Source organism: Nerophis ophidion, linkage group LG24 (assembly GCF_033978795.1).
Source record: "Nerophis ophidion isolate RoL-2023_Sa linkage group LG24, RoL_Noph_v1.0, whole genome shotgun sequence".
Lineage (NCBI taxonomy): Eukaryota > Metazoa > Chordata > Actinopteri > Syngnathiformes > Syngnathidae > Nerophis > Nerophis ophidion.
In genome coordinates this window covers 8245922-8272382 of record NC_084634.1, presented here as the reverse complement: position 1 = coordinate 8272382, position 26461 = coordinate 8245922, and the positions used below count along the sequence as shown (strand labels likewise).

Here is a 26461-nt window from a genome sequence, read left to right as displayed (position 1 = left end):
CACATTGTAGGATACAATAAGCGGCGCTAACTCCAGTCCACAGCGGTGGGCGATAGCAACGATACCAAGGATTATATGCTCAATACTACAGTGATTACATCCATCCATTTTCTGCCGCTTGTCCCCTTTGGGGTTGTGTGGGGTGCTGGAGCCTATCTCAGCTGCCAATATACCAAAATCTTTGTTTTTGTTCCAAAAATGTTTTAATACTTACGTATAAAATACTACACGGTCTAGCTCCAGCCTATCTTGCCGATTGTATTGTACCATATGTCCCGGCAAGAAATCTGCGTTCAAAAGACTCCGGCTTATTAGTGGTTCCTAGAGCCCAAAAAAAGTCTGCGGGCTATAGAGCGTTTTCCGTTCGGGCTCCAGTACTCTGGAATGGGATGCTACCTCAGTAGAAGCATTTAAGTCTCACCTTAAAACTCATCTGTATACTCTAGCCTTTAAATAGACCTCCTTTTTAGACCAGTTGATCTGCCGCTTCTTTTCTTTCTCCTATGTCCCCCCCTCCCTTGTGGAGGGGGTCCGGTCCGATGACCATGGATGAAGTACTGGCTGTCCAGAGTCGAGACCCAGGATGGACCGCTCGCCTGTGTATCGGTTGGGGACATCTCTACGCTGCTGATCCGCTTGAGATGGTTTCCTCTGGACGGGACTCTCGCTGCTGTCTTGGATCCGCTTGAACTGAACTCTCGCGGCTGTGTTGGAGCCACTATGGATTGAACTTTCACAGTATCATGTTAGACCCGCTCGACATCCATTGCTTTCGGTCCCCTAGAGGGGGTGGGGGGTTGCCCACATCTGAGGTCCTCTCCAAGGTTTCTCATAGTCAGCATTGTCACTGGCGTCCCACTGGATGTGAATTCTCCCTGCCCACTGGGTGTGAGTTTTCCTTGCCCTTTTGTGGGTTCTTCCGAGGATGTTGTAGTCGTAATGATTTGTGCAGTCCTTTGAGACATTTGTAATTTGGGGCTATATAAATAAACATTGATTGATTGATTGATCATTGGCTAGCTTATGTCACCATTAGTGGTTAGCAAAACACGTGTTAAAATCTATATTTTTTTTTACAATTTTGAACGATCACATCGAAAACGAACAATTACAGAACATTAGCATTTATGGCGCTTTTTTAGAACCATCTGTAATAACTTATTTATTTGTTTGCGACATTTACGCAGATGCCTAGAGGGCGCTAACTTTCCGATGTATTTTTAGCGTTATATCCCGCCGTCTTCCAGCGTAACACATGCATGCGTATTAGCTTTGGTTGTTGTAAGCTAAGGATACCGATTCCAAAAGTTAGCATTAGCTATCATTGAATGATATATTCTATCATAACAACAACATGACTGCTGATTGTTTGAAGCTTCTCTTGGACCGTTTTTGTACGTGTGAGACAGGGTGAGTGACTACCGTGAACACCAATCAAGTTATTTGGGGCCGGTAAAAAAAAATGCGAGAACCGTTAGCAAACATTCTTTAAACGTTATGTGTTGGCTACGTTAGCACGGACACACACACAGAGGAGGGAAGAGAGGACGAGCTATGCTAACTGCGGCAATAAACTGGTGTGAATGTGAAGTAGTGAAACAAACAAACAAAAAAAGGAATAAATGCTTTGAACGTTTCAACAGAAGGCTAATAAGAGCCGCATTACAGTGGAGTGTAACTAGCTCAGAAGAGGAATGTAAAAAGGAGTGCGGCAATACTTTCGGACAAAGATATGAAAGAGTACACAGACGACACACGCCCTTGAGCCGCAAGTTTGTGTCAACATTCTCTGGTTTTAGAAGGCACATATGAGTTGGGAAATTGTGTTAGATGTAAATATAAACGGAACACAATGATTTGCAAATTCCTTTCAACCCATATTCAATTGAATGCACTACAAAGACAAAATCATAAACTTAATTTTTTTTTGCAAATACTAATGAACTTAGAATTTCATGGCTGCAACACGTGCCAAAGTAGTTGGGAAAGGGCATGTTCACATCACCTTTTCTTTTAGCAACAGTCAATAAATGTTTGGGAACTGAGGAAACTAATTGTTGAAGCTTTGAAAGTGGAATTATTTCCTATTCTCGTTTTATGAAGAACTTCAGTCGTTCAACAGTCCGGGGTCTCAGCTGTCGTTTTTTACTCTTCATAATTACTACTTAATTAATTAGTACGATTACTGTAACGTATTATTATTTTCGGGTCTCCCCATGTCTAGCATTAAAAGATTACAGTTGGTACAAAATGCGGCTGCTAGACTTTTGACAAGAACAAGAAAGTTTGATCACATTACGCCTGTACTGGCTCACCTGCACTGGCTTCCTGTGCACTTAAGATGTGACTTTAAGGTTTTACTACTTACGTATAAAATACTACACGGTCTAGCTTCATCCTATCTTGCCGATTGTATTGTACCATATGTCCCGGCAAGAAATCTGCGTTCAAAGGACTCCGGCTTATTAGTGATTCCCAAAGCCCAAAAAAAGTCTGCGGGCTATAGAGCGTTTTCCGTTCGGGCTCCAGTACTCTGGAATGCCCTCCCGGTAACAGTTCGAGATGCCACCTCAGTAGAAGCATTTAAGTCTCACCTTAAAACTCATTTGTATACTCTAGCCTTTAAATAGACTCCCTTTTTAGACCAGTTGATCTGCCGTTTCTTTTCTTTTTCTTCTATGTCCCACTCTCCCTTGTGGAGGGGGTCCGGTCCGATCCGGTGGCCATGTACCGCTTGCCTGTGTATCGGCTGGGGACATCTCTGCGCTGCTGATCCGCCTCCGCTTGGGATGGTTTCCTGCTGGCTCCGCTGTGAACGGGACTCTCGCTGCTGTGTTGGATCCGCTTTGGACTGGACTCTCGCGACTGTGTTGGATCCATTATGGATCGAACTTTCACAGTATCATGTTAGACCCGCTCGACATCCATTGCTTTCCTCCTCTCCAAGGTTCTCATAGTCATTATTGTCACCGATGTCCCACTGGGTGTGAGTTTTCCTTGCCCTTATGTGGGCCTACCGAGGATGTCGTAGTGGTTTGTGCAGCCCTTTGAGACACTAGTGATTTAGGGCTATATAAGTAAACATTGATTGATTGATTGATTGATTGATTGATAATGCGTCAAACATTGTCAATGGGAGACAGGTTTGGACTGCAGGCGGGCCAGAAAAGTACCCACACTCTTTTTTTTTACAAAACCACGCTGTTGTAACACGTGCTAAATGTGGCTTGGCATTGTCTTGCTGAAATAAGCAGGGGCGTCCATGAAAAAGACGGCGCTTAGATGGCAGCATATGTTGTTCCAAAACCTGTATGTACCTTTCAGCATTAATGGTGCCTTCACAGATGTGTAAGTTACCCATACCATCACAGATGCTGGCTTTTGAACTTTGCGTCGATAACAGTCTGGATGGTTCGTTTCCCCTTTGGTCCAGATGACATGATAAATGATAAATGGGTTCTACTTGTATAGCGCTTTTCTACCTTCAAGGTACTCAAAGCGTTTTGACAGTACTTCCACATTTACCCATTCACACACACATTCACACACTGATGGAGGGAGATGCCATGCAAGGCGCTAACCAGCACCCATCAGGAGCAAGGGTGAAGTGTCTTGCTCAGGACACAACGGACGTGACGAAGTTGGTACTAGGTGAGGATTGAACCAGCGAACCTCGGGTTGCGCACAGACTCTCCTCCACTGCGCCACGCCGTCCCATGATGTCGAATATTTTCAAAAAAAATTTGAAATGTGGACTCGTCAGACCACAGAACACTTTTCCACTTTGTATCAGTCCATCTTAGATGATCTCGGGCCCAGAGAAGTCGGCGGCGTTTCTGGATGTTGTTGATAAATGGCTTTCGATTTGCATAGTAGAGCTTTAACTTGCACTTACAGATGTAGCGACAAACTGTACTTAGTGACCGTGGTTTTCTGAAGGGTTCCTGAGCCCATGTGGTGATATCCTTTAGAGCAGGGGTGTCAAACTCAAATACAGAGTGGGCCAAAATTTTAAACGGAACAAAGCCGCGGGCCAAGGTTGAACAAATTAACCTTTTAATAGGGACCCAAACAAGTTTTGCATTAGATATTGAACAAGCAAGGCTTATATAACTTTAGTGACAAGCAAAATCCAGTTTCAAATAATAATAATAATAATAATTAAAAGAATATCAATGGCATATCAAAAAAAATTGAAATAAAAACGTTATGTCTTTTTTTCTATTTGCAATCTTCTGAGGTAAATATCAATTTTTTCCCACAGGCTAATAATAAATTTGAAAATAAAATAACAATAATGAATGAACCAAACATTCAAGTCTTGAAGTACCAAGACAAAATGCATGAATAAAACGTTAATTATTGGTCAGTTTGCTGGAAGTTTCTCAGAAGAGTTAGTGCTGCAAGGGTTTCTGGGTATTTGTTCTGTTGTGTTACGGTGCGGATGTTCATCCGAAATGTGTTTGTCATTCTTGTTTGGTGTGGCTTCACAGTGTGGCGCATATTTGTAACAGTGCTAAAGTTGTTTATACGGCCACCCTCAGTGTGACCTTTATGGCTGTTGACCAAGTATGCTTTGCATTCACTTGTGCGTGTGTGTGTGTGTGTGTGTGTAAAAGCCACAAATATTATGTGACACACTGTTAGTATGGAGGAAAAGCGGACGTGACGACAGGTTGTAGAGAACGCTAAAGGCAGTGCCTTAAATGCACGCCCCCGATATAGTTGTCCAGGTGGAAATTGGGAGAAATTCGGGAGAATGGTTGCCCCGGGAGATTTTCAGGAGGGGAACTGAACTTCTGGAGTCTATCGGGAAAATTAGGAGGGTTGGCAAGTATGAGTATTAGCGGGGAATGCGGTGTTATACAGCGGCACCGACGCTGTATAACACCGGCGGGCCAGCTCTAATGCTAAATTGATATTGCCTCAAGGGCCAAATTAAATTACACGCAGAGTTGGACACCCATGCTTTAGAGATTGATGTCTGTTTTTGATACAGTGCCGTCTGAGGGATTGAAGGTCACGGTCATTCAATATTGATTTCCGGCCATGCCGCTTACGTGGAGTGATTTCTTCAGATTCTCTGAACCTTTTGAATATATTATGGACCGTAGATGTTGAAATCCCTAAATTTCTTGCTATTGCACTTTGAGAAACATTGTTCTTAAACTGTTTGACTATTTGCACACGCAGTTGTGGACAAAGGGGTGTACCTCGCCCCATCCTTTCTTGTGAAAGACTGAGCATTTTTTGGGAAGCTGTTTTTATACCCTATCATGGCACCCACCTGTTCCCAATTAGCCTGCACACTTGTGGGATGTTCCAAATAAGTGTTTGATGAGTATTCCTCAACTTTATCAGTATTGATTGCCACCTTTCCCAACTTCTTTGTCACGTGTTAATGGCCTCAAATTTTAAAGTTAATGATTATTTGCAACAAAAAAAAAGTTGATCAGTTTGAACATCAAATATGTTGTCTTTGTAGCATATTTAACTGAATATGGGTTAAAAATTATTTGCAAATCATTGTATTCCATTTATATTTTCATCTAACACAATTTCTCAACTCATATGGAAACAGGGTTTGTAAATCAAGATTGCTGCCCGCTAAGTAGGGACGTTAATTTTTTGTTTTCACAGAACTACTATGCTGTGCACAGTAACATGAATCAAAGTTTCAAGTTTTATTCACAATACCATATTACGATTACAACAGTAGTGAATATCCATCTAAGGATGGTGGTAAGTAAAAGGGTCCCCCAGGTAAGCCAGAAGAAGCTTTGGGCAGGGGGGTCCTGAGGTCAGTATATGCACGGAATGCTGAGACATGGTGGCAATTAATGACGCAATACGGAGAAGGAGTACTGTTGACATAAATAAAATGTAATACATGATATAAAATAAATATAATAATATACAATATTAATTAAAGCTGCAAGCAGCGTTGGTCGGGTCCGCCTTTGGCTGCTGCCCCCGCGACCCAAGCCCTGGTGTAAGTCAGACCTACATAGAGGTTTTTGTTTTATGTGTCTACGACATTCCTAACAGCCGTTAAAAGCAGTTTTGTCTGTGTTTTTTCCTAGGGGGCGCTAGAGCGCAATTTAGATTTTTGGGGTTAGGTTTTTTATTGGATGGCAATTTTTGCGAGTCCTGATGTGTGTGTAAAATTTGGTGAGTTTTGAAGCACGTTAAGGGGGTCAAATTACAGATTGGATTTTCTGGATGTTGTTGATAAATGGCTTTTGCTTTGCATAGTAGAGCGTTAACTTGCACTTTGAAGCATTTTAAGGGGATCAAATTACAGCTCAAAGAGGCAAAAACTGCATTTTTTAGGAATCTTTGCGCAGGGGTTCTTTGAAGGCGCGTAAAATCAAAACCGGAGCAGTAATCAAAACTCTGTTCTATACTTTTAATCAGAAGGGTTCAATCTCTCTTCTGTGCGAGTTTGAAGCCGAAACGACAAACGAGCTCAGAGGAGATAATGTTTGAAAAAAGGTGACGGGTGTTTGCAAAACTTTTATTTTGAAGGGGTCATTTTTTAACTTCCTGATGATTTTTGCTGAAGGATGTCAATTTTAAAATATAGGTCTAAGTGAGACCTACGATGTAAATAAAGATGTATAAAGGATCGATTGATAATAAAATCGTACTCCCAAAGACTTCCACCTCTACAAGCAACAAGACATTGGAACAGCGCTAATAAGAGGTTGAAGGTCTAATTCCGGGGTGGTTTCTCTTTTTGGCAGCAACCAGGCAGCGACTGGTGACCCGATTAGAAAACCACGGGACAGGACAGCCAGTGTTCCCAAGCACTGAACTCCGAAAAGGCTGCGTGCTGATTGGCTGTCCGTTGGCTGTTATAAACCAGGCGCCGCGGCCGACAGATTGGCGCTAAACCCCACCCGCCCCCTTACCTGCGGGTCAGCTTAGAGGTGAGCTTGGAGAACAGGTTGCTGGTGCCACGGCTGCGCGTCTGGGAGAGCGGCGAGGCGTCGTGGGAGAGGGTGGGCGAGGCCGGCGGCCCGTTGTACGTGGCCGTGCGGCGGTCCCTCAGCTGGCCGCCGTGGAAGGTGCTGCGGCTGGCGGTGCCTCGTGGGAAGCGCAACCGGTCGGGTGTGGCGGAGTTGGAGATGCTGTGGGTGGACGCCACCGGGTTCCTCTGGCCGCCCGGCGACATGGCCACGCTGCCGACGTGACAAGAGAGAAGCGGTCAGCGTCCGTTAGAAAAGCACAAAAACGGAGCGACGGATGGTCCTGGCTGACTGTGACGGGATGGAACACACAACCATTGTTGGTAATCATCATGGTGTGTAAATGTTGGGATCCAAACAAACTTTGTGGAAGGATACATCATAGATTTAGACTGAATGTGGTTGCTATGGAAACCATGCCCCCCTCAGTAATATATGTCCTGCGCTCTCATTGGTGGATCCTTATGCAAGAACATTTGCTTTTTGGAGTTAGTTGTGCAGTTAGTCCATTGTTAATTCAGCAGACTCCTGAGCAGAGACGAGACACTTCAATCACAAGTGAAGATAGTCGCTTGATGATTGCATATTGAGGATGAGGAAGATGGTTGTATTCAGTCACCTGACTTTTGAACGGAAGTGAACTAAGTGAAGTGAATTATATTTATATAGCGCTTTTCTCTAGTGACTCAAAGCGCTTTACATAGTGAAACCCAATATCTAAGTTACATTTAAACCAGTGTGGGTGGCACTGGGAGCAGGTGGGTAAAGTGTCTTGCCCAAGGACACAACGGCAGTGACTAGGATGGCGGAAGCGGGAATTGAACCTGCAACCCTCAAGTTGCTGGCACGGCCGCTCTACCAACCGAGCTATGCCGCCCCCGTAACAATTAATATTGACCTATTTTGATCATTTTAAGCATATTGGGCGCATTAACTTAAAAAACGCATCACAACATTCTCTTTTTTTTTTATATCCATTACTGATTATTACTCATCGCAGACTTTATGAGAGGCAACGAACACAATACAACCACTTACTGTCATTAGGACACAACGGCATTGACTAGGATGGCGGAAGCGGGAATCGAACTTGCAACCCTCAAGTTGCTGGCACGGCCGCTCTACCAACCGAGCTAAACCGCCCCAAATGGCGGGCCACTAAACCAACATGACGCAAACATTGTGCCAACCACCTGACTACGCAAGGGGCCTAGAGCTTCCCACTAAAAGCAGACACGAGCAACAAATCAAACCATGAAGTGGAATCTATCCAGGGTTGGGTTCCCTTTAATGTCACTTAATGTGGTGCACCACCACACGGTAAACTGGAAAACAAATTAAATGTATTGTAGCCCGGGCAGCAAGGTGGATAAGGGTTGGTGCATGTGCCTCACAATACGAAGGTCCTGGGTTCAATCCCGCGATCTTTCTGTGTGGAGTTTGCATGTTCTTTCCTTGACTGCTTGGGTTCCCTCCGGGTACTCCGGCTTCCTCCCACCGCCAAAAACATGCACCTGGGGATAGGTTGATCGGCAACACTAAATTGGCCCTAGTGTGTGAATGTTGTCTGTCTATCTGTGTTGGCCCTGTGATGAGGTGGCAACTTGTCCAGGGTGTACGCCGCCTTCCGCGCGATTGTAGCTGAGATAGGCTCCAGCGACCACCACAACCCCGAAGGGGATAAGCGGTAGAAAATGGATCGATGGATATTGTAGCCCCCAGAAGAAATCCCACAAAGTCTGACGCTATTTTTAACTTTTATTACCATTACTATGATAAACTGCCCAATTCCAACAGGTTTAACCCACGTAAAAACTATTTCATCTCCGTGAGTCTGCGCTTCCTCAGACACGCAGCAAAACTTCCTCATTCTCTGCCAATCACCTTAAGGCAGGAACGGTGTGTTTGCAAACATGGTGCAAAAAATAACATCAAATCCAAACCACACGGACAAAAAAAACATTAAAACCGTTTATCGTTAGTGTGAATTGATATATATACAGTATAAAATGTAACTATTTTTTTGCACTACTCTACATTTTGTGTCACTGTCTATTTCTCCATTTTTTTTTTCTACTGCTTGTCCCTTTTGGAGTCGCAGGGGGTTGCTGGAGCTCATCTCAGCTGCATTCGGGCAGAAGGCGGGATACACCCTGGACAAGTCGCTACCTCATCACAGGGCCAACACAGATAGACAGACAACATTCACACACTAGGGACCATTTAGTGTTGCCAATCAACCTATCCCCAGGTGCATGTATTTGGAAGTGGGAGGAAGCCGGAGTACCCGCAGGGAACCCACGCAGTCACGGGGAGAACATGCAAACTCCACACAGAAAGATCCCGAGCCCGGGAGTGACTCAGGACTACTCAGGACCTTCGTATTGTGAGGCACACGCACTAACCCTTCTACCACCGTGCTGACCTGCATATTTCTCTTATGTATATAAATGTACTTTGCACCAACTCTTTTAAAGTCTTACTTAAATATGATGTTGATAGGTGACTAGTGTATGTCTTGCTGTAAAGAATACACCTAGAGCACTTGCTTGCTTACTTGTCTATTTGTTATATGTTTAGAGAGCAAACAACTGCCAAAGACAAATTCCTTGTATACTTGGCCAAATAAACCTGATTCTGATTTGCGCACTATTGACAAGCGATGTACTGAAAACTTGACCACGAGAAAGACTTTGATAACCGAAAACAGGTAAACAAAACGCACGCTATAGTCTGGAGCGTTGTCAGCATGTCTGCAATGTGGGCGTAATGTTTGTATATTGGAGATATTGAACACCAATGCTTTGCTGTAATTGTATCATTCATTTATCATGTTGTACCGATCCGTTGTGGTGAAGAAGGAGCTGAGCCGGAAGGCAAAGCTCTCAATTTACCGGTCGATCTACGTTCCCATCCTCACCTCTGGTCATGAGCTTTGGGTCATGACCGAAAGAATAAGACTCGGCCCTGCTGGTATCCGGCAAGGACAAGTCACAGGTGGAACAAATCCTCAGTGCTGAACTCCTCAATATTTGCACCTGGCTCGCTGACAACAAGCTATCCATACACTTAGGTAAAACGGAATCCATCCTATTTGGGTCCCATATCAAACTTAAGAAGGTCAGTGACTTCACTATAAAAGTGGGTGACATTGTTATCACCAGGAAGGATGAGATCACCTACCTAGGTTCCATTCTAGAGGCTAATCTTTCCTGTGATAAAATGGCAACCAAGGTGATCAAAAAGGTCAACCAAAGAACGAGATTCCTCTACAGAATCTCCTCTCTGGTCAACAAAAACACCTTGAGGATTCTAGCGGGAACTCTCATTCAACCCTTCTTCGATTACGCTTGCACCTCCAGGTACCCCAGCACCTCCAAAACCCTCAAATCTAGACTCCAAACATCCCAGAATAAGCTAATCCGGTTACTTTTAGACCTCCACCCCAGATCACACCTCAATCCAACCCACTTCTCCAAAGTGGGCTGGCTCAGGGTGGAGGACAGAGTAAAACAACTTGCACTGAGCCTAGTCTATAAAATCCGCTACACCTCCTTGATCCCGAAGTACATGTCAAACTACTTCCTTAACGTAAATGACCGCCATAACCACAACACCAGGGGGAGCTCCACAAACCACGTTAAACCCAGATTTCGATCTAACAAAGGTCTTAACTCATTCTCTTTCTATGCCACATCCATGTGGAATGCACTCCCAACAGGTATAAAAGTAAGTGCATCTCTATATTCCTTCAAAACCGCTCTAAAACAACACCTCCAGGCAACTTCAACACTTTACTAATACCCTCCTCCATTCACATCCCATCTCCCCGGATTATAAACAACTCAAATGTACTTCTAATGTATATACTTGTTCTTATGCTATGTGAACTCACTATGTTCTCTGCTGGCTGTACATATCCTACTAAATAAGACCTACACTGTTTCAATGTCCACATTTCTCTGTTGATGCAATTGTTGATGACTGAAGTACTGATATCAACCAAAGCTCCTCATCCCACCCCCCGGATTGTAAATAATGTAAATAATTCAATGTACATACTATGATGATTAACTTGTGTGATGACAGTATTATGTTGATAGTATATATTTGTACCATGAATTGATTAACGTGGACCCCGACTTAAACAAGTTGAAAAACTTATTCGGGTGTTACCATTTAGTGGTCAATTGTACGGAATATGTACTGTACCATGCAATCTACTAATAAAAGTATCAATCAATCAATCAATCAATCAATCAATCACGGGTACAAGCGGCCGAAATGAGTTTCCTCTCCCTTAGAGATAGGGTGAGAAGCTCTGCCATCCGGGAGGAACTCAAAGTAAAGCCGCTGCTCCTCCACATCGAGAGGAGCCAGATGAGGTGGTTCGGGCATCTGGTCAGGATGCCACCCGAACGCCTCCCTGGGGAGGTGTTTAGGGCACGTCCGACCGGTAGGAAGCCACGGGGAAGACCCAGGACACGTTGGGAAGACTATGTCTCCCGACTGGCCTGGGAACGCCTCGGGATCCCCCGAGAAGAGCTAGACGAAGTGGCTGGGGAGAGGGAAGTCTGGGTTTCCCTGCTTAGGCTGCTGCCCCCGCGACCCGACCTCGGATAAGCGGAAAAAGATGGATGGATTTATCATGTCGTATTTAAACTATTTTAACTGTTGAAGTCTGGGGAAATTGTTATAAATCCCATCTACAGCCTTTTGTCACTCAGAAAAAAGGCCATTAGGATTGTGCCCAATGTTCACTACAGACATCATTCAAATCCACTATTCATGGAGTTAAAGCAACTTAAAAATGCACGAAGTGATCAACTTTAAAACGGCTCAAATTATGTTTATCCCAAAACTGCCTACCATCCAATACACAGAACCTATTCCAGGATAGAGATGCTCACCATAGTTACAGTCTAAGAGGAAACAACAAAATATATTTGCCTAAATTTAGAACAACTTTATATTCAGTGTGCATTTCAGTGCATGGAGTCACTCTGTGGAACAACTCAGGGGACAAGTTAAAAATGTCTTCTAACATGATTTAATTTAAAACCCATCCATCCATCCATCCATCTTCTTCCGCTTATCCGAGGTCGGGTCGCGGGGGCAGCAGCCTAAGCAGGGAAGCCCAGACTTCCCTCTCCCCAGCCACTTCGTCTAGCTCTTCCCGGGGGATCCCGAGGCGTTCCCAGGCCAGCCGGGAGACATAGTCTTCCCAACGTGTCCTGGGTCTTCCCCGTGGCCTCCTACCAGCTGGACGTGCCCTAAACACCACCCTCGGGAGGCGTTCGGGTGGCATCCTGACCAGATGCCCGAACCACCTCATCTGGCTCCACTCGATGTGGAGGAGCAGCAGCTTTACTTTGAGTTCCTCCCGGATGGCAGAGCTTCTCACCCTATCTCTAAGGGAGAGGAAACTCATTTGGGCCGCTTGTACCCGTGATCTTATCCTTTCGGTCATGACCCAAAGCTCATGACCATAGGTGAAGATGGGAACGTAGATCGACCGGTAAATTGAGAGCTTTGCCTTCCGGCTCAGCTCCTTCTTCACCACAACGGATCGGTACAACGTCCGCATTACTGAAGACGCCGCACCTGGGGGAGTTAATTTAAAACACTGTTTAAAAAAGAAGTACTGAAGAAGTACGAGGAGGAAAGAGAGTGATGCCCTCAGCACAGAGCGATGGGAGAGCGGTGTATGGTCAGAGTGTGTGTCTGTGTGTGTGTGTGTGTGTTTGGTCTCCTAGTAACAGTGGTACTATTGTATTGTTAGTGTACAGGAGTGTTTCTAGTTTTTGTTTGTATGGTATTGTTCTTGTATTATATGGTTTATGTTAAATGTGGAATGAGTGAGAGGGGTTGGGATATATTATAAGCATCTGCTTCATCCAACTCCTTTTCAAGCCTTGTCCCTCCCAAAATGTAGGGAAAAAGTGTGTGTTGTTGTACTGTGCAGGTTTGAAATAAATACTTCAATTCAATATACGCATGGACAGCCATCTTGGAAAAGTGTGGAGGTCTAGAACTTCGTTGTGTGTGGCTGGGTCAAGGACATTAGTATCAAGACTCGACCGGATAAATCATGCATCGTTTTTGCTCGGGTAATGTTGAACTTGATGATTTAACTTCGCGTCTACAGCCATGTTTGTTGCCTTTTTGTTGTGGCGCCGTTACGCAAAAGCATATTTTTCCCCCCATCTTTGTCAAAATATAACTATAGATGTCAACATTGTGTATGTCCTGAAAGATTTTTTTATGATTGTTTATCAAAATATAACTATAGATATCAATATTGTGTATGTGCTGAAAGATTACTTTATGATTGTTTACCAAAATATAACTATAGATGTCAAAATTGTCTATGTGTTGAAAGATTACTTTATGATTGTTTACCAAAATATAACTATAGATGTCAACATTGTGTATGTCCTGAAAGATTACTTTATAATTGTTTACCAAAATATAACTATAGATGTCAACATTGTCTATGTGCTGAAAGATTACTTTATGATTGTTTACCAAAATATAACTACAGATGTCAACATTGTGTATGTCCTGAACGATTATTTTATGAATGTTTACCAAAATATAACTATAAATGTCAATATTGTGTATGTCCTGAAAGATTATTTTATGATTGTTTACCAAAATATAACTATAGATGTCAACATTGTCTATGTGCTGAAAGATTATTTTATGAATGTTTATCAAAATATAACTATAGATGTCAACATTGTGTATGTCCTGAAAGATTATGATTGTTTACCAAAATATAACTATAGATGTCAACATTGTGTATGTGCTGAAAGATTATTTTATGAATGTTTATCAAAATATAACTATAAATGTCAACATTGTGTATGTGCTGAACGTTTCATTTATAATTGTTAATCAAAATATAACTATAGATGTCATCATTGTGTATGTGCTGAAAGATTACTTTATAATTGTTTACCAAAATATAACTATGTCAACATTGTGTATGTGCTGAAAGATTATTTTATGAATGTTTACCAAAATATAACTATAGATGTCAACATTGTTTGTGCTGAAAGATTATTCATTTATGGTTGTTTACCAAAATATAACTATAGATGTCAATATTGTGTATGTGCTGAAAGATTATTTTATGAATGTTTATCAAAATATAACTATAGATGTCAACATTGTGTATGTGCTGAAAGATTACTTTATGATTGTTTATCAAAAAATAACTATAAATGTCAACATTGTGTATGTCCTGAAAGATTATTTTATGATTGTTTACCAAAATATAACTATAGATGTCAACATTGTGTATGTCCTGAAAGATTATTTTATGAATGTTTATCAAAATATAACTATAGATGTCAACATTGTGTATGTCCTGAAAGATTATTTTATGAATGTTTATCAAAATATAACTATAGATGTCAACATTGTCTATGTGCTGAAAGATTACTTTATGATTGTTTACCAAAATATAACTATAGATGTCAAAATTGTCTATGTGTTGAAAGATTACTTTATGATTGTTTACCAAAATATAACTATAGATGTCAACATTGTGTATGTCCTGAAAGATTACTTTATGATTGTTTACCAAAATATAACTACAGATGTCAACATTGTGTATGTGCTGAAAGATTACTTTATGATTGTTTACCAAAATATAACTATAGATGTCAACATTGTGTATGTCCTGAACGATTATTTTATGATTGTTTACCAAAATATAACTATAGATGTCAACATTGTGTATGTGCTGAAAGATTATTTTATGACTGTTTATCAAAATATAACTATAGATGTCAACATTGTGTATGTCCTGAACGATTATTTTATGATTGTTTACCAAAATATAACTATAGATGTCAACATTGTGTATGTGCTGAAAGATTACTTTATGATTGTTTACCAAAATATAACTATAAATGTCAACATTATGTATGTCCTGGACAATTATTTTATGAATGTTTATCAAAATATAACTATAGATGTCAACATTGTGTATGTCCTGAAAGATTATTTTATGATTGTTTACCAAAATATAACTATAGATGTCAACATTGTGTATGTGCTGAAAGATTACTTTATAATTGTTTACCAAAATATAACTATGTCAACATTGTTTATGTGCTGAACGTTTCATTTATGATTGTTTATCAAAATATAACTATAGATGTCAACATTGCATATGTCCTGAAAGATTATTTTATGTTTGTTTACCAAAATATAACTATGATGTCAACATTGTGTATGGTCTGAAAGATTATTTTATGTTTGTTTACCAAAATATAACTATAGATGTCAACATTGTGTATGTGCCTAAAGATAAATGTATGATTGTTTATGAATATATAACTAAAGATGTCAACATTGTGTATGTGCTGAAACATTCATTTATGATTGTTGTATTTGGTAAAAACGAAACTTTTAGGTTTTACTTACATTATATTTCTTTTATTTAGACTCACTGAGTTGGTGCTGTATGAAACCCTCGTATTGAAAATTCATTTGAAAAACTCCGAGATAAAATACAAATAATTAATAATTAGGTGATGTCTGCAAACTTGTGCGTGCTTCGACTGTACTACTTCTTTCGTCGTCTTTCGTAAAATCTTAACATCATTTGCCCTTCTTGATTGCCTTTTGAGTAACTCTGAAGAAACGTTTATCGTTTCCGCGATTTGAACGGTTCAAACTACGCAATCATTGAGCATTTTTCTTGAAAAAAGGTTCAATTCCGCCCAGAACGCTCGCCAGCCCACCACTTCGAGCTTCACAGTTCACGAGTCAGACGTGACGTCAGGTGAATACAACCTATCTGGGTCATGAGTGCATAAGTACCACTTAGCACCTTGATAGGAGGAAAACGATGACTGTGTTCAGACAGACAAGATTGGGGGTGGGGGAGATCAAAGTTCAGAGCAGATAAATGGAGAAGAGTTTGGGGGATGAGGCAAGAATATAACAATGTAATTAAAGCACATTTTATGTGGTGTCATTTGTGCATGAATTAATATTTGTCATCACCGTCAACGTCCTAACTGCCAATCAGAAGGTCTCACTGGAGGGGGGTGGGGTCAGATGTGTATTTTGCACACATCTGTCATGGTGCGGAGGAGGCATCATGAAGGCTTGGCTGACTAGACAGAGCAGGAAGCTGCAGGTTTAGTTGGCCTGTGAGGCTGGCTGCGTGCGGGTTAGCGAGGGCCAAACAAGTGGGCGGAGACATGAGGGGACAGCCGTGGGCAGGTGGGTGGGGTTGTGGGGGGGGGGGGGTCCCTGCTGTCTTACTTGGGCGAGCAGTAGTCCAAAGCGTAGTAGGAGTGGGGCAGCGTGGCCCAGCCTGCCTGGCAAGCGTACAAGGGGCTGGCCGTTTGATACCTCAGCCGCACCGAGCCGGACGAGGCGCCGAGCGCGGCGGCCACGAGGGAGGGGGAAGGGCTGGCGGCGCGAGCCATCTCGGTCATGCTGGCCATGCCGCGGCGAAACCCCGCCCCCCCCCCACACACACACACACAAAACACACAGGCAGAAATGAAAAAATAAGATTGTGAGATAAATGGAAAGTAAATGGGAGAAGACGGAATACAAAAGAAAGAAAGAACTGAAGGAATCTGGACCACAGAGCAAGAACTCAAACTGACGAATACCAAATCATACTGCTCTCACCTGTTCTCTTTCCCGTTAGGAATGACGGACAGACGGTCCGTGTTGTTCCTGTCGCTGCACACGTACGTGTTCCTCCGGGTCATCCCCGCGGACGCAGCGTTGTTCTGCAGGCCAACCGCACAGGAGTCACGGAATGATCTCGCTAGAATGCTATCGTCAGCTCCAGTGTCACGGAGTAAGGTGTGAAGTGAACGCTCGCAAATACTCACACTCTGGCTGGCGGCGGCGCCTTTCCGGCGGTCGGGAATGTCCGCCTTATTGGGGTTGTTGGCGTTACCCAGCAGCGGGCTGGAGGGTGGGGCGCCGCGGCTCCCAGGGGTGCCGGGTTTACGGAGCTGGACACCACCCTCGTCCTTCCCACTGTTGTCGGCGGTGCTCGTCTGACTGCGCTTCGGATGGGCCATACCTGCCGGGGCGTTCTGACCCACTGCAGGGAGACAAGGTGGTTTCATACGCAGCGGTGAGGTGGTCCTTGATGTGCTTCTCGCCTAACCTTGTTCACTGTAACGTCTCTGCTTGTGGTTGGACGAGACACTCCTCTGGACTTTGAGGTGGGAGGGCGACTGACCATTAAGCTCGCTGTTAGGTCTGGACTTGGCGAGGGACAGGTTGCTGCTGGAGGCCGACTCGCTGGGGTCCAGCTGAGGGACAGACAACCACAGCGAGGGTCAGAGGACGAACCAACGCTACCAGATTCAGTTGGACTAGTTTGTACCTCGGACGCCTTCCTGCCCAGCAGCAGGTATGTGGCCGTGATCTCGTCGTATTTCATCTTGGCTAGAGACTCCTGGATCTCGTCCATGTTGTAGCCCATCCCCACCATAACATCTGGACACACACCATAGCTTTTAAACAAACTCATAAAAACATAACATCACTGTGCATTATATTTGTCAACAAAAGAGGCCTCAATGTGCTCTCACAAAAAATTAAAACCCTCTAAAACAGGGGTGTCCAAACTACAGCCCCTCCTCGTCTTCAATTTGGCCCGACAGTCATGCGTTTGATAAAGAATCTTACCCACAGGGAGATAGCATTCATTTAAAAAAATCTGTGAATCTTAATGCTGCTTGTAAGTAGGTTTAATTATGCTCTGAATGAAAGTCTGCATAGCTTTTCTTATGACTCAATGCAAACAACCTTCCCTAGACATGATAAAAAAATAATGGTATGATAAAATAAAAATCACAGAATGTCAAAATACATGGTCACACATAACAACCTGCTTATTGAAATTTGTGGCAATCATAAAAAAAAAGGTCCATGCAACATAACAAAAATTAAAAAATGACACCTATTTAAGTAAGTGCAAAAAACTGTGTGTGTATACACACACATACATACATATATATATATATATATATATATACATTCACATACATACATACATACATATATATACGCATGCATACATTCACACACACACACATATATATATATACACACACATCTATACATACACACACACATATATATACATACATACACACACACGTACATACATATATAAATATATACACATACATACATATATACACACATATATACATACACACACACACACACACATATATACATACACACACATGTACATACATATATAAATATATACACACACATACATGCATATATATACACACATACATACATATATACACACATACATACACATATATACAGTAAATACATACAGACACACACACACACATATATATATATATATATATGTGTGTGTGTGTTTGTGTATGTACGCGTGTGTGTATATATATGTATATATACACACACACACACACACACACACATACAAATATATGTATGTATATATATATATATACATACAAACACGTACATACATATATGTATACATATATTGTACATACATACAGTCAAGGTTTCTATGGTTTATCCGTTATACAGTGCGTGTATACATATACATATACACACATACATACACATATATACATCTATATATATATATATATATATATATAGATAGATATATATGTATATCTATATATATATATATATATATATATATATATCCATCTATATATATATATACACACACACACACACACACACACACACACACACACACACACACACACACACACACACACACACACACACACACACACACACACACACACACACACACACACACACACACACACAGGGTTTCCCACACATTCATTTATTTGTGGCGGCCCGCCACCAAAGAATTACGGCCGCCACAAATAAAATAAAATTAAAAAAAATAAAAAAAATTGTAAAAATTAAATGTATTTATTTATTTTTATTTTTTTTCGGCTTTTGACTCGCTCGACCGCAATGGGACTCTGTCTGTGAATGGAGCTTGTACTTACATATTGTATAAATATTACATAAATATGTATATAAATATGTACATAAAGTGTTGTAATTATATTCCAACTCCGCGTTCTTTTTGGTCATTGCCGCCGCCACTGCCACACCCCATGCCCAAACCCCCCCCCCCCCCACCCACCGACCACACCACCACAAATAGATCCCTGACCTGTGGGAAACACTGATATATATATATAGTTACTTTGCATGCAGTTGTATTTCTGCCCTCGACCAGATTTTTTTTTTGCCCAACGCGACCCCCAAGTCGAAAGGTTTGGACATCCCTGCTCTAAATGACGAACATGAATGGGTTATTGGTGTGTTTGTGTGTTCATGAGCCTTCCGTGTCCCTCTCCACTTTAGCAGCAGATACAATTGTACACTGGCAGTAGTCACATATGCAGACAGTGAACTGGTTCCAGTGCGTCACCTCCCCCCACCAACGAGCAGATAGCGCCACGCCAGGTGAAGTGAAGCGTTTTCAGTTTCTGTGCACTTGCGGGAACCAAAAGCCATCTTGCGTTGGCATGGTTTCTTCTAAAGACCTCATTTTCCACGAGCCTCATAGAATAGAATAGAAAGTACTTTATTGATCCCTGGGGGAAATTCAGCAAATGGACGCTCATGTCCTCCTTCTCCAGGTGAAGCTGATAGAGACGTTCAGCCTTGAGATGTTTGTAAATAAACGTGGTCAAGGAATGCTTTTAGAGGGTGTTCCCGTCTTGCAAGCATTAAAGGCTGAAATATGCCGCAGAACATTTCCACGGCGGCGGCATTGCATCAACATGACTCTGAAACCTCTCTTACATATAGTGATATCATATATTATATTATATACATAATGTATTATTATATCATTATAAATCAATTAGCTGTCATCGAAAGTGCATCCTTTATCAAGCAGTAAAATACAATTCAGAAACAAAAGGCTCTTGAGACTTTTCTGTGGAGCATAAACTAAATTCTTGGGAATAATAATTGATCATAAACTGTGTTGGAAACCGCATATTGAATATATAAAAGGAAAAATATCCAAATCTATTGCTATTCTTTATAAAGTAAGACACATGCTGAATAAGACATGCCTGCATATGTTGTATTATTCTTTTATTTTTCCATATTTAACGTATTGTGTTGAAATTTGGGGAAATGTTTATAAAACAAACATAGACCCAATCATAAAACTTCAAAAAAGGGTCATTACAATAATACACAAAGCCTGCTACTATGAACATACCAATCCTTTATTTATGAGTTCAAATGTGTTAAAATTTTCCGACATTGTGTTTTTAAAAACAATGGAAATTATGTTTTGAGTAAAGAACAACAGCCTTCCAGCTTGTATTCGCAGGCTATTTCATTTAAGAGGAGAAAACTATCATTTACGGGGGATATCGATTTTTGAAATGGGTAAAGCGAGAACAAATATAAAATACAAATGTATTACAGTTTTAGGAGTTAAATGGTGGAACAAGCTCAGTGATGAGCTGAAGACATGCAATTCTTTGGTAAGGTTTAAGAAAACATTGAAAGGTGAAATAATTGAAAATGATAAAATATAGTCACAATTACTTTCATCCCATTGATTTTTGATTTATTTATTTTTTTATGTTGATGTTCCAGGCAATCTAATTTTCTGTGAAGGTATAGGATAGGCAAATATAAGCTTTGGCTTCAGCCTATTCCTTTTTTGGTCATTCTTTTTCTTTTCTTTTATGTGTAAATGTACATTATTGTATACATATAACATGTACTGTAAAACTGATCACACACAATGGTTGATTGATTTGATTTGATTGATTATATGACCGAAATAAACTTATTTCATTCATTCATTCATTCATATATAGTGTGTGGGGTAAAGTCAGATGTTAAGTTGTGTTGTCTGTGAAGGTCTACATGCATGATTTAAAGGTGAGGCATGCCTCTGCACGATGGAGCTGAGCCTCTCTGCCCCCATCTCGGCTGCTGTTACGCAAGACCGCCCCCCCTTCCCCCTCAACCCCATTAAGCCTTCATCCAGGACACGATGGGGAGGATTCTCTGCCTCTCGTCGGCAACAGCTTGTGTTTGTTTATTCATGATCACGGTTCATTTTCAGCTACGGAATAACGAGAGCGCCTTAATGCAAGTGAAAAAGTGCAAAATTGCGCCTCGTGCAACCTCCCCCTCTTCTCAGCGTTCCCTTGTGGATTAAATAAGAAGCTAAACGGAGAAATCGGGCAGCAAGACCCTTTCCTGGTGTTACAAACTATGCATACTGGAGAGACAGTGACGCTGCTGCATCGCGCGGTTCAAGCAAGTCGGCTGGTCACGTCCTCCCTGATGCCCTGACCCACCACCAAAAACTTCAGGACCATACCTGACACGCCTGCAAAATATTTAAAATATACTTTTTAAGCATGTTAAGGGCATGAAAAAAGACGTCTAAACATATATAGAAGTGCTCTGCATTGCCTGTGCTGGGGCTTGCTCCTTAGCTAGCGTCCTAATAAAATAAATTCGATAAAAAAAATTCTAAGAAATGTTTGATCACATTACGCCTGTACTGGCTCACCTGCACTGGCTTCCTGTGCACTTAAGATGTGACTTTAAGGTTTTACTACTTACGTATAAAATACTACACGGTCTAGCTCCATCCTATCTTGCCGATTGTATTGTACCATATGTCCCGGCAAGAAATCTGCGTTCAAAAGACTCCGGCTTATTAGTGATTCCTAGAGCCCAAAAAAAGTCTGCGGGCTATAGAGCGTTTTCCGTTCGGGCTCCAGTACTCTGGAATGCCCTCCCGGTAACAGTTCGAGATGCTACCTCAGTAGAAGCATTTAAGTCTCACCTTAAAACTCATCTGTATACTCTAGCCTTTAAATAGACATCCTTTTTAGACCAGTTGATCTGCCGCTTCTTTTCTTTCTTCTATGTCCCCCCATCCCTTGTGGAGGGGGTCCGGTCCGATGACCATGGATGAAGTACTGGCTGTCCAGAGTCGAGACCCAGGATGGACCGCTCGTCGGGACCCAGGATGGACCGCTCGGCTGTATCGGTTGGGGACATCTCTACGCTGCTGATCCGTCTCCGCTTGAGATGGTTTCCTGTGGACGGGACTCTCGCTGCTGTCTTGGATCCGCTTGAACTGAACTCTCGCGGCTGTGTAGGAGCCACTATGGATTGAACTTTCACAGTATCATGTTAGACCCGCTCGACATCCATTGCTTTCGGTCCCCTAGAGGGGGGGGGGGGGGGGGGGGGTTGCCCACATCTGAGGTCCTCTCCAAGGTTTCTCATAGTCAGCATTGTCACTGGCGTCCCACTGGATGTGAATTCTCCCTGCCCACTGGGTGTGAGTTTTCCTTGCCCTTTTGTGGGTTCTTCCGAGGATGTTGTAGTCGTAATGATTTGTGCAGTCCTTTGAGACATTTGTGATTTGGGGCTATATAAATAAACATTGATTGATTGATTGAAATCAAATATTTACTTTTATTTAAAAAAAAAAAAATAATAATAATAATAATTTAAATGAAAACAAAAATAAGGCCACTTCAGGCTGTTGTTAGTATCAATTAGGGTTAAGATCTAAACTTATGAGTTAAGGATAATAATAATGGATTAGATTTATATCGCGCTTTTCTATTGTTAGAGACTCAAAGCGCTCACAGAGAAGTGGGAACCCATCATTCATTCACACCTGGTGGTGGTAAGCTACATCAGTAGCCACAGCTGCCCAGACCTAACCACCAATCATTCATTCATTCATCATTCATTCACCAGTGTGAGCGGCACCGGGGGCAAAGGGTGAAGTGTCCTGCCCGAGGACACAACGGCAGCGATTTTTGGATGTCAGTAGGTGGGAAGCGAACCTGCAACCCTCAGGTTTCTGGCACGGCCGCTCTACCCACTACGCCATGCCGCCCCTAAAGTTATTAACGCCTCGTGTTTTGTGGCAAACCATCAGGTCAAAGTTTGGCGCCACATCCTGTCCGTCACAAAACAATTCATGCAATTTTAGTAACCATCTCTGATCACCTAAAGTCCAGAAACGACAGATTGATGATGGCGTGGGGCAGTTTTCGCAGGTAGGCTCCACCCACCAAGAGTAGGTAGGAACAGGAACTGACCAATCGGGCACTTCCGGGTGTCATCATCATCATTTCTACCAAATAAGATCAAGATTTGAATTTGTGGAACTGAGTTATTAACATTCCGTGGTTTGTGGCGAATCCTCTGAGAAATGTTTGGCGCCAAGCCACGCCCACATCTTTTGGCGTAGAAAAAAAATGTGATCGCAATTTATCTTTGCCTACATGTGTAGTATCTGTCATTTTAACCGTGACTCGTTTGGTTAAAGTCTCTAGGGGGAGCCTGTAAAGTAAGACCCGTTTTTTTTCGCCAACAAATGGCCAAAAACCATTGGAGCTAAGTTTGGCGTGGGAAAAAATTGGTTCGCAATCTATAATAACATATTTCTAGTATCTGTCATTTTAACCATGACTCATTTGGTCAAAGTCCCTAGGAGGAGTTTGTTTAAGAACAACCTCTTTTTTTCGCCGAAAAATGGAAGACAAAAACCAAGATGGCCAGCTTCCCGATCGTTTTCAGGAATGGGTTCCTGAGTTTTTAATGTGCTTCCCGTCATGGGGCGGTTTAGCTCGGTTGGTAGAGTGGCCGTGCCAGCAACTTGAGAGTTGCAGGTTCGATTCCTGCTTCCGCCATCCTAGTCAATGCCGTTGTGTCCATGGGCAAGACACTTTACCCACCTGCTCCCAGTGCCACCCACACTGGTTTAAATGTAATTTAGATATTGGGTTTCACTATGTAAAGTGCTTTGAGTCACTAGAGAAAAGCGCTATATAAATATAATTCACATCACATCACATGATAGACGTCTCCTGTGATTTTCGCTTCAATACGCAAAACCGGGGCAACATTTTTCCTCATTTTAAAAAGGTGCCGCTAGAGAGACAATTTTGAGATTTTACATTCTGAACCAATAAAATATAAAAAATGTTGCCGCTTGCAAAATATGGGGGACTTTTCGTGCATTTTAAGGCGTCCAAACGTCCATCCATCCATCTTCTTATGCTTATTGAAGGTCGGGTCGCGGGGGCAGCAGCCTAAGCAGGAAAGCCCAGACTTCCCTTTCCCCAGCTACTTCGTCCAGCTCCTCCTGGGGGATCCCGAGGCGTTCCCAGGCTGACCGGGAGAGATAGTCTTCCCCACGTGTCCTGGGTCTTCCCCGTGGCCTCCTACCAGTCGGACGTGCCCGAAACCCCTCCCTAGGGAGGCATTTGGGTGGCATCCTGACCAGATAGCCGAACCACCTCATCTGGCTCCTCTTGATGTGGAGGAGCAGCGGTTTTACTTTGAGCTCCCCCTGGATGGCAGAACTTCTCACCCTATCTCTAAGGGAGAGCCCTGCCACCCGGTGGACGAAACTCATTTCGGCCGCTTGTACCCATGATCTTGTCCTTTTAGTCATAACCTTAAAAAGGATGGGAACATAGATCGACCGGTAAATTGAGAGCTTTGCCTTCCGGCTCAGCTCCTTCTTCACCACAACGGATCGATACAGCGTCCGCAGTACTGAATACGCCGCACCGATCCGCCTGTCGATCTCACAATCCACTCTTCCCTCACTCGTAAACAAGACTCTGAGGTACTCGAACGCCTCCACTTAGTAGAAGCATTTAAGTCTCATCTTAAAACTCATCTGTATACTCTAGCCTTTAAATAGACCTCCTTTTTAGACCAGTTGATCTGCCGCTTCTTTTCTTTCTCCTATGCCCCCCCCTCCCTAGTGGAGGGGGTCCGGTCCGATGACCATGGATGAAGTACTGACTGTCCAGAGTCGAGACCCAGGATGGACCGCTCGTCGGGACCCAGGATGGACCGCTCGCCTGTATCGGTTGGGGACATCTCTACGCTGCTGATCCGCTTGAGATGGTTTCCTGTGGACGGGACTCTCGCTGCTGTCTTGGAGCCACTATGGATTGAACTTTCACAGTATCATGTTAGACTCGCTCGACATCCATTGCTTTCGGTCCCCTAGAGGGGGGGGGTTGCCCACATCTGAGGTCCTCTCCAAGGTTTCTCATAGTCAGCATTGTCACTGGCGTCCCACTGGATGTGAATTCTCCCTGCCCACTGGGTGTGAGTTTTCCTTGCCCTTTTGTGGGTTCTTCCGAGGATGTTGTAGTCGTAATGATTTGTGCAGTCCTTTGAGACATTTGTGATTTGGGGCTATATAAATAAACATTGATTGATTGATTGATTGACTTGGGGCAAGATCTCCTCCCCAACCCGGAGATGGCAATCCACCTTTTTCCGGGCGAGAACCATGGACTCGGACTTGCAGGTGCGGATTCTCATCCCAGTCGCTTCACACTCGGCTGCGAACCGATCCAGTGAGAGCTGGAAATCTTGGCCAGATGAAGCCATCAGGTCCACATCATCTGCAAAAAGCAGAGATCTGATCCTGCAGCCACCAAAACCAGAGACCCTCAATGCCCTGACTGCGTCTAAAAATCCTGTCCATAAAAGTTATGAACAGAATCGGTGACAAAGGGCAGCCTTGGCGGAGTCCAACCCTCACTGGAAACGGGTCCGACTTACAATGCGGACCAAGCTCTGACAATGCTCATACAAGAAGTGGACCGCCACAATAAGACAGTCCAATACCCCATAATCTCTGAGCACTCCCCACGTCCAAACTTGTAGAAGAAAAAACATCAATTTCAACGGCAGATCGAGCCCTAAATCCGCTCAGGAAGACTTCCCGAACACCCACTTGCAACACATATGGCGTCAAAGTAAAGTATTTATTTACCTATTCTCTTCTGATCGGTGATGTCCAGCTCTGGTTCAACGTAAGGCTTGAGCTCGTCTTCTTCGAATCCCGCATTGATCCATCGATCCCTCATGATTTGCTACAAAAACCCAGAGAGATGGAAGTTAGTTTGGCTCGTCTTTCACAGCGTCTACAAAACAGGTTCTTTTGAAGTGGATGACCTTTCACAGTCAACGTTCACATCGTGTTGTTTTCATTCGCTGCTGATTGATGTTTCTGTGAGCTTTTAATCAGGGGAGCAACTAATTAGTATTGATCATTCTCTGATATGACCCATGAGCGCCGCGAGGGGCCATCTGAGGCTGACGCACGCGGCCGCCGACAGCATTTGTGTGTGAGTCATTTATTGGTCTCAACCACCATGTTCACATGTACACAATATTCCTGTTAAGGAAAAAAAAAAAACAAGACAAGAAGTAAGACTATATTTGTGTTTACATGTTAATCAGCATATTCTCAATATTGCTGCACGGGGTGAAAGCAATATTTGTTTGTGCTGTGTAAGTGGGGTCGTGGTGAGCAAATCAAGCGCTTCTTTTCTCCGACCTGTGACATGCTACATACCAGGCATGTCCAAACTTTAGCTTGACCCACGAAATGTCATGAATTTAGA

At 42.8% G+C, this 26461-nt stretch overlaps 1 protein-coding gene across 16 annotated transcripts in view; it reads right to left on the bottom strand.

The window, feature by feature from the left end:
* Nucleotides 1-26461, bottom strand: part of LOC133542148 (MAP/microtubule affinity-regulating kinase 3-like) — a 172413-nt gene that overhangs the window by 32121 nt on the left and 113831 nt on the right. For 12 of the 16 annotated variants that reach the window (XM_061886008.1, XM_061886007.1, XM_061886012.1 and 9 more), the window contains 7 exons: nt 25828-25927; nt 17353-17465; nt 17131-17278; nt 16847-17064; nt 16638-16741; nt 16260-16436; nt 6915-7184 (listed from right to left, as the gene is read on the bottom strand). In XM_061886008.1, coding sequence (XP_061741992.1) covers nt 6915-7184; nt 16260-16436; nt 16638-16741; nt 16847-17064; nt 17131-17278; nt 17353-17465; nt 25828-25927 — 1130 coding nt within the window. The remainder of the gene's footprint in view (nt 1-6914; nt 7185-16259; nt 16437-16637; nt 16742-16846; nt 17065-17130; nt 17279-17352; nt 17466-25827; nt 25928-26461) is intronic. The other 4 variants (XM_061886014.1, XM_061886015.1, XM_061886017.1 and 1 more) reach the window with 2 other exon arrangements.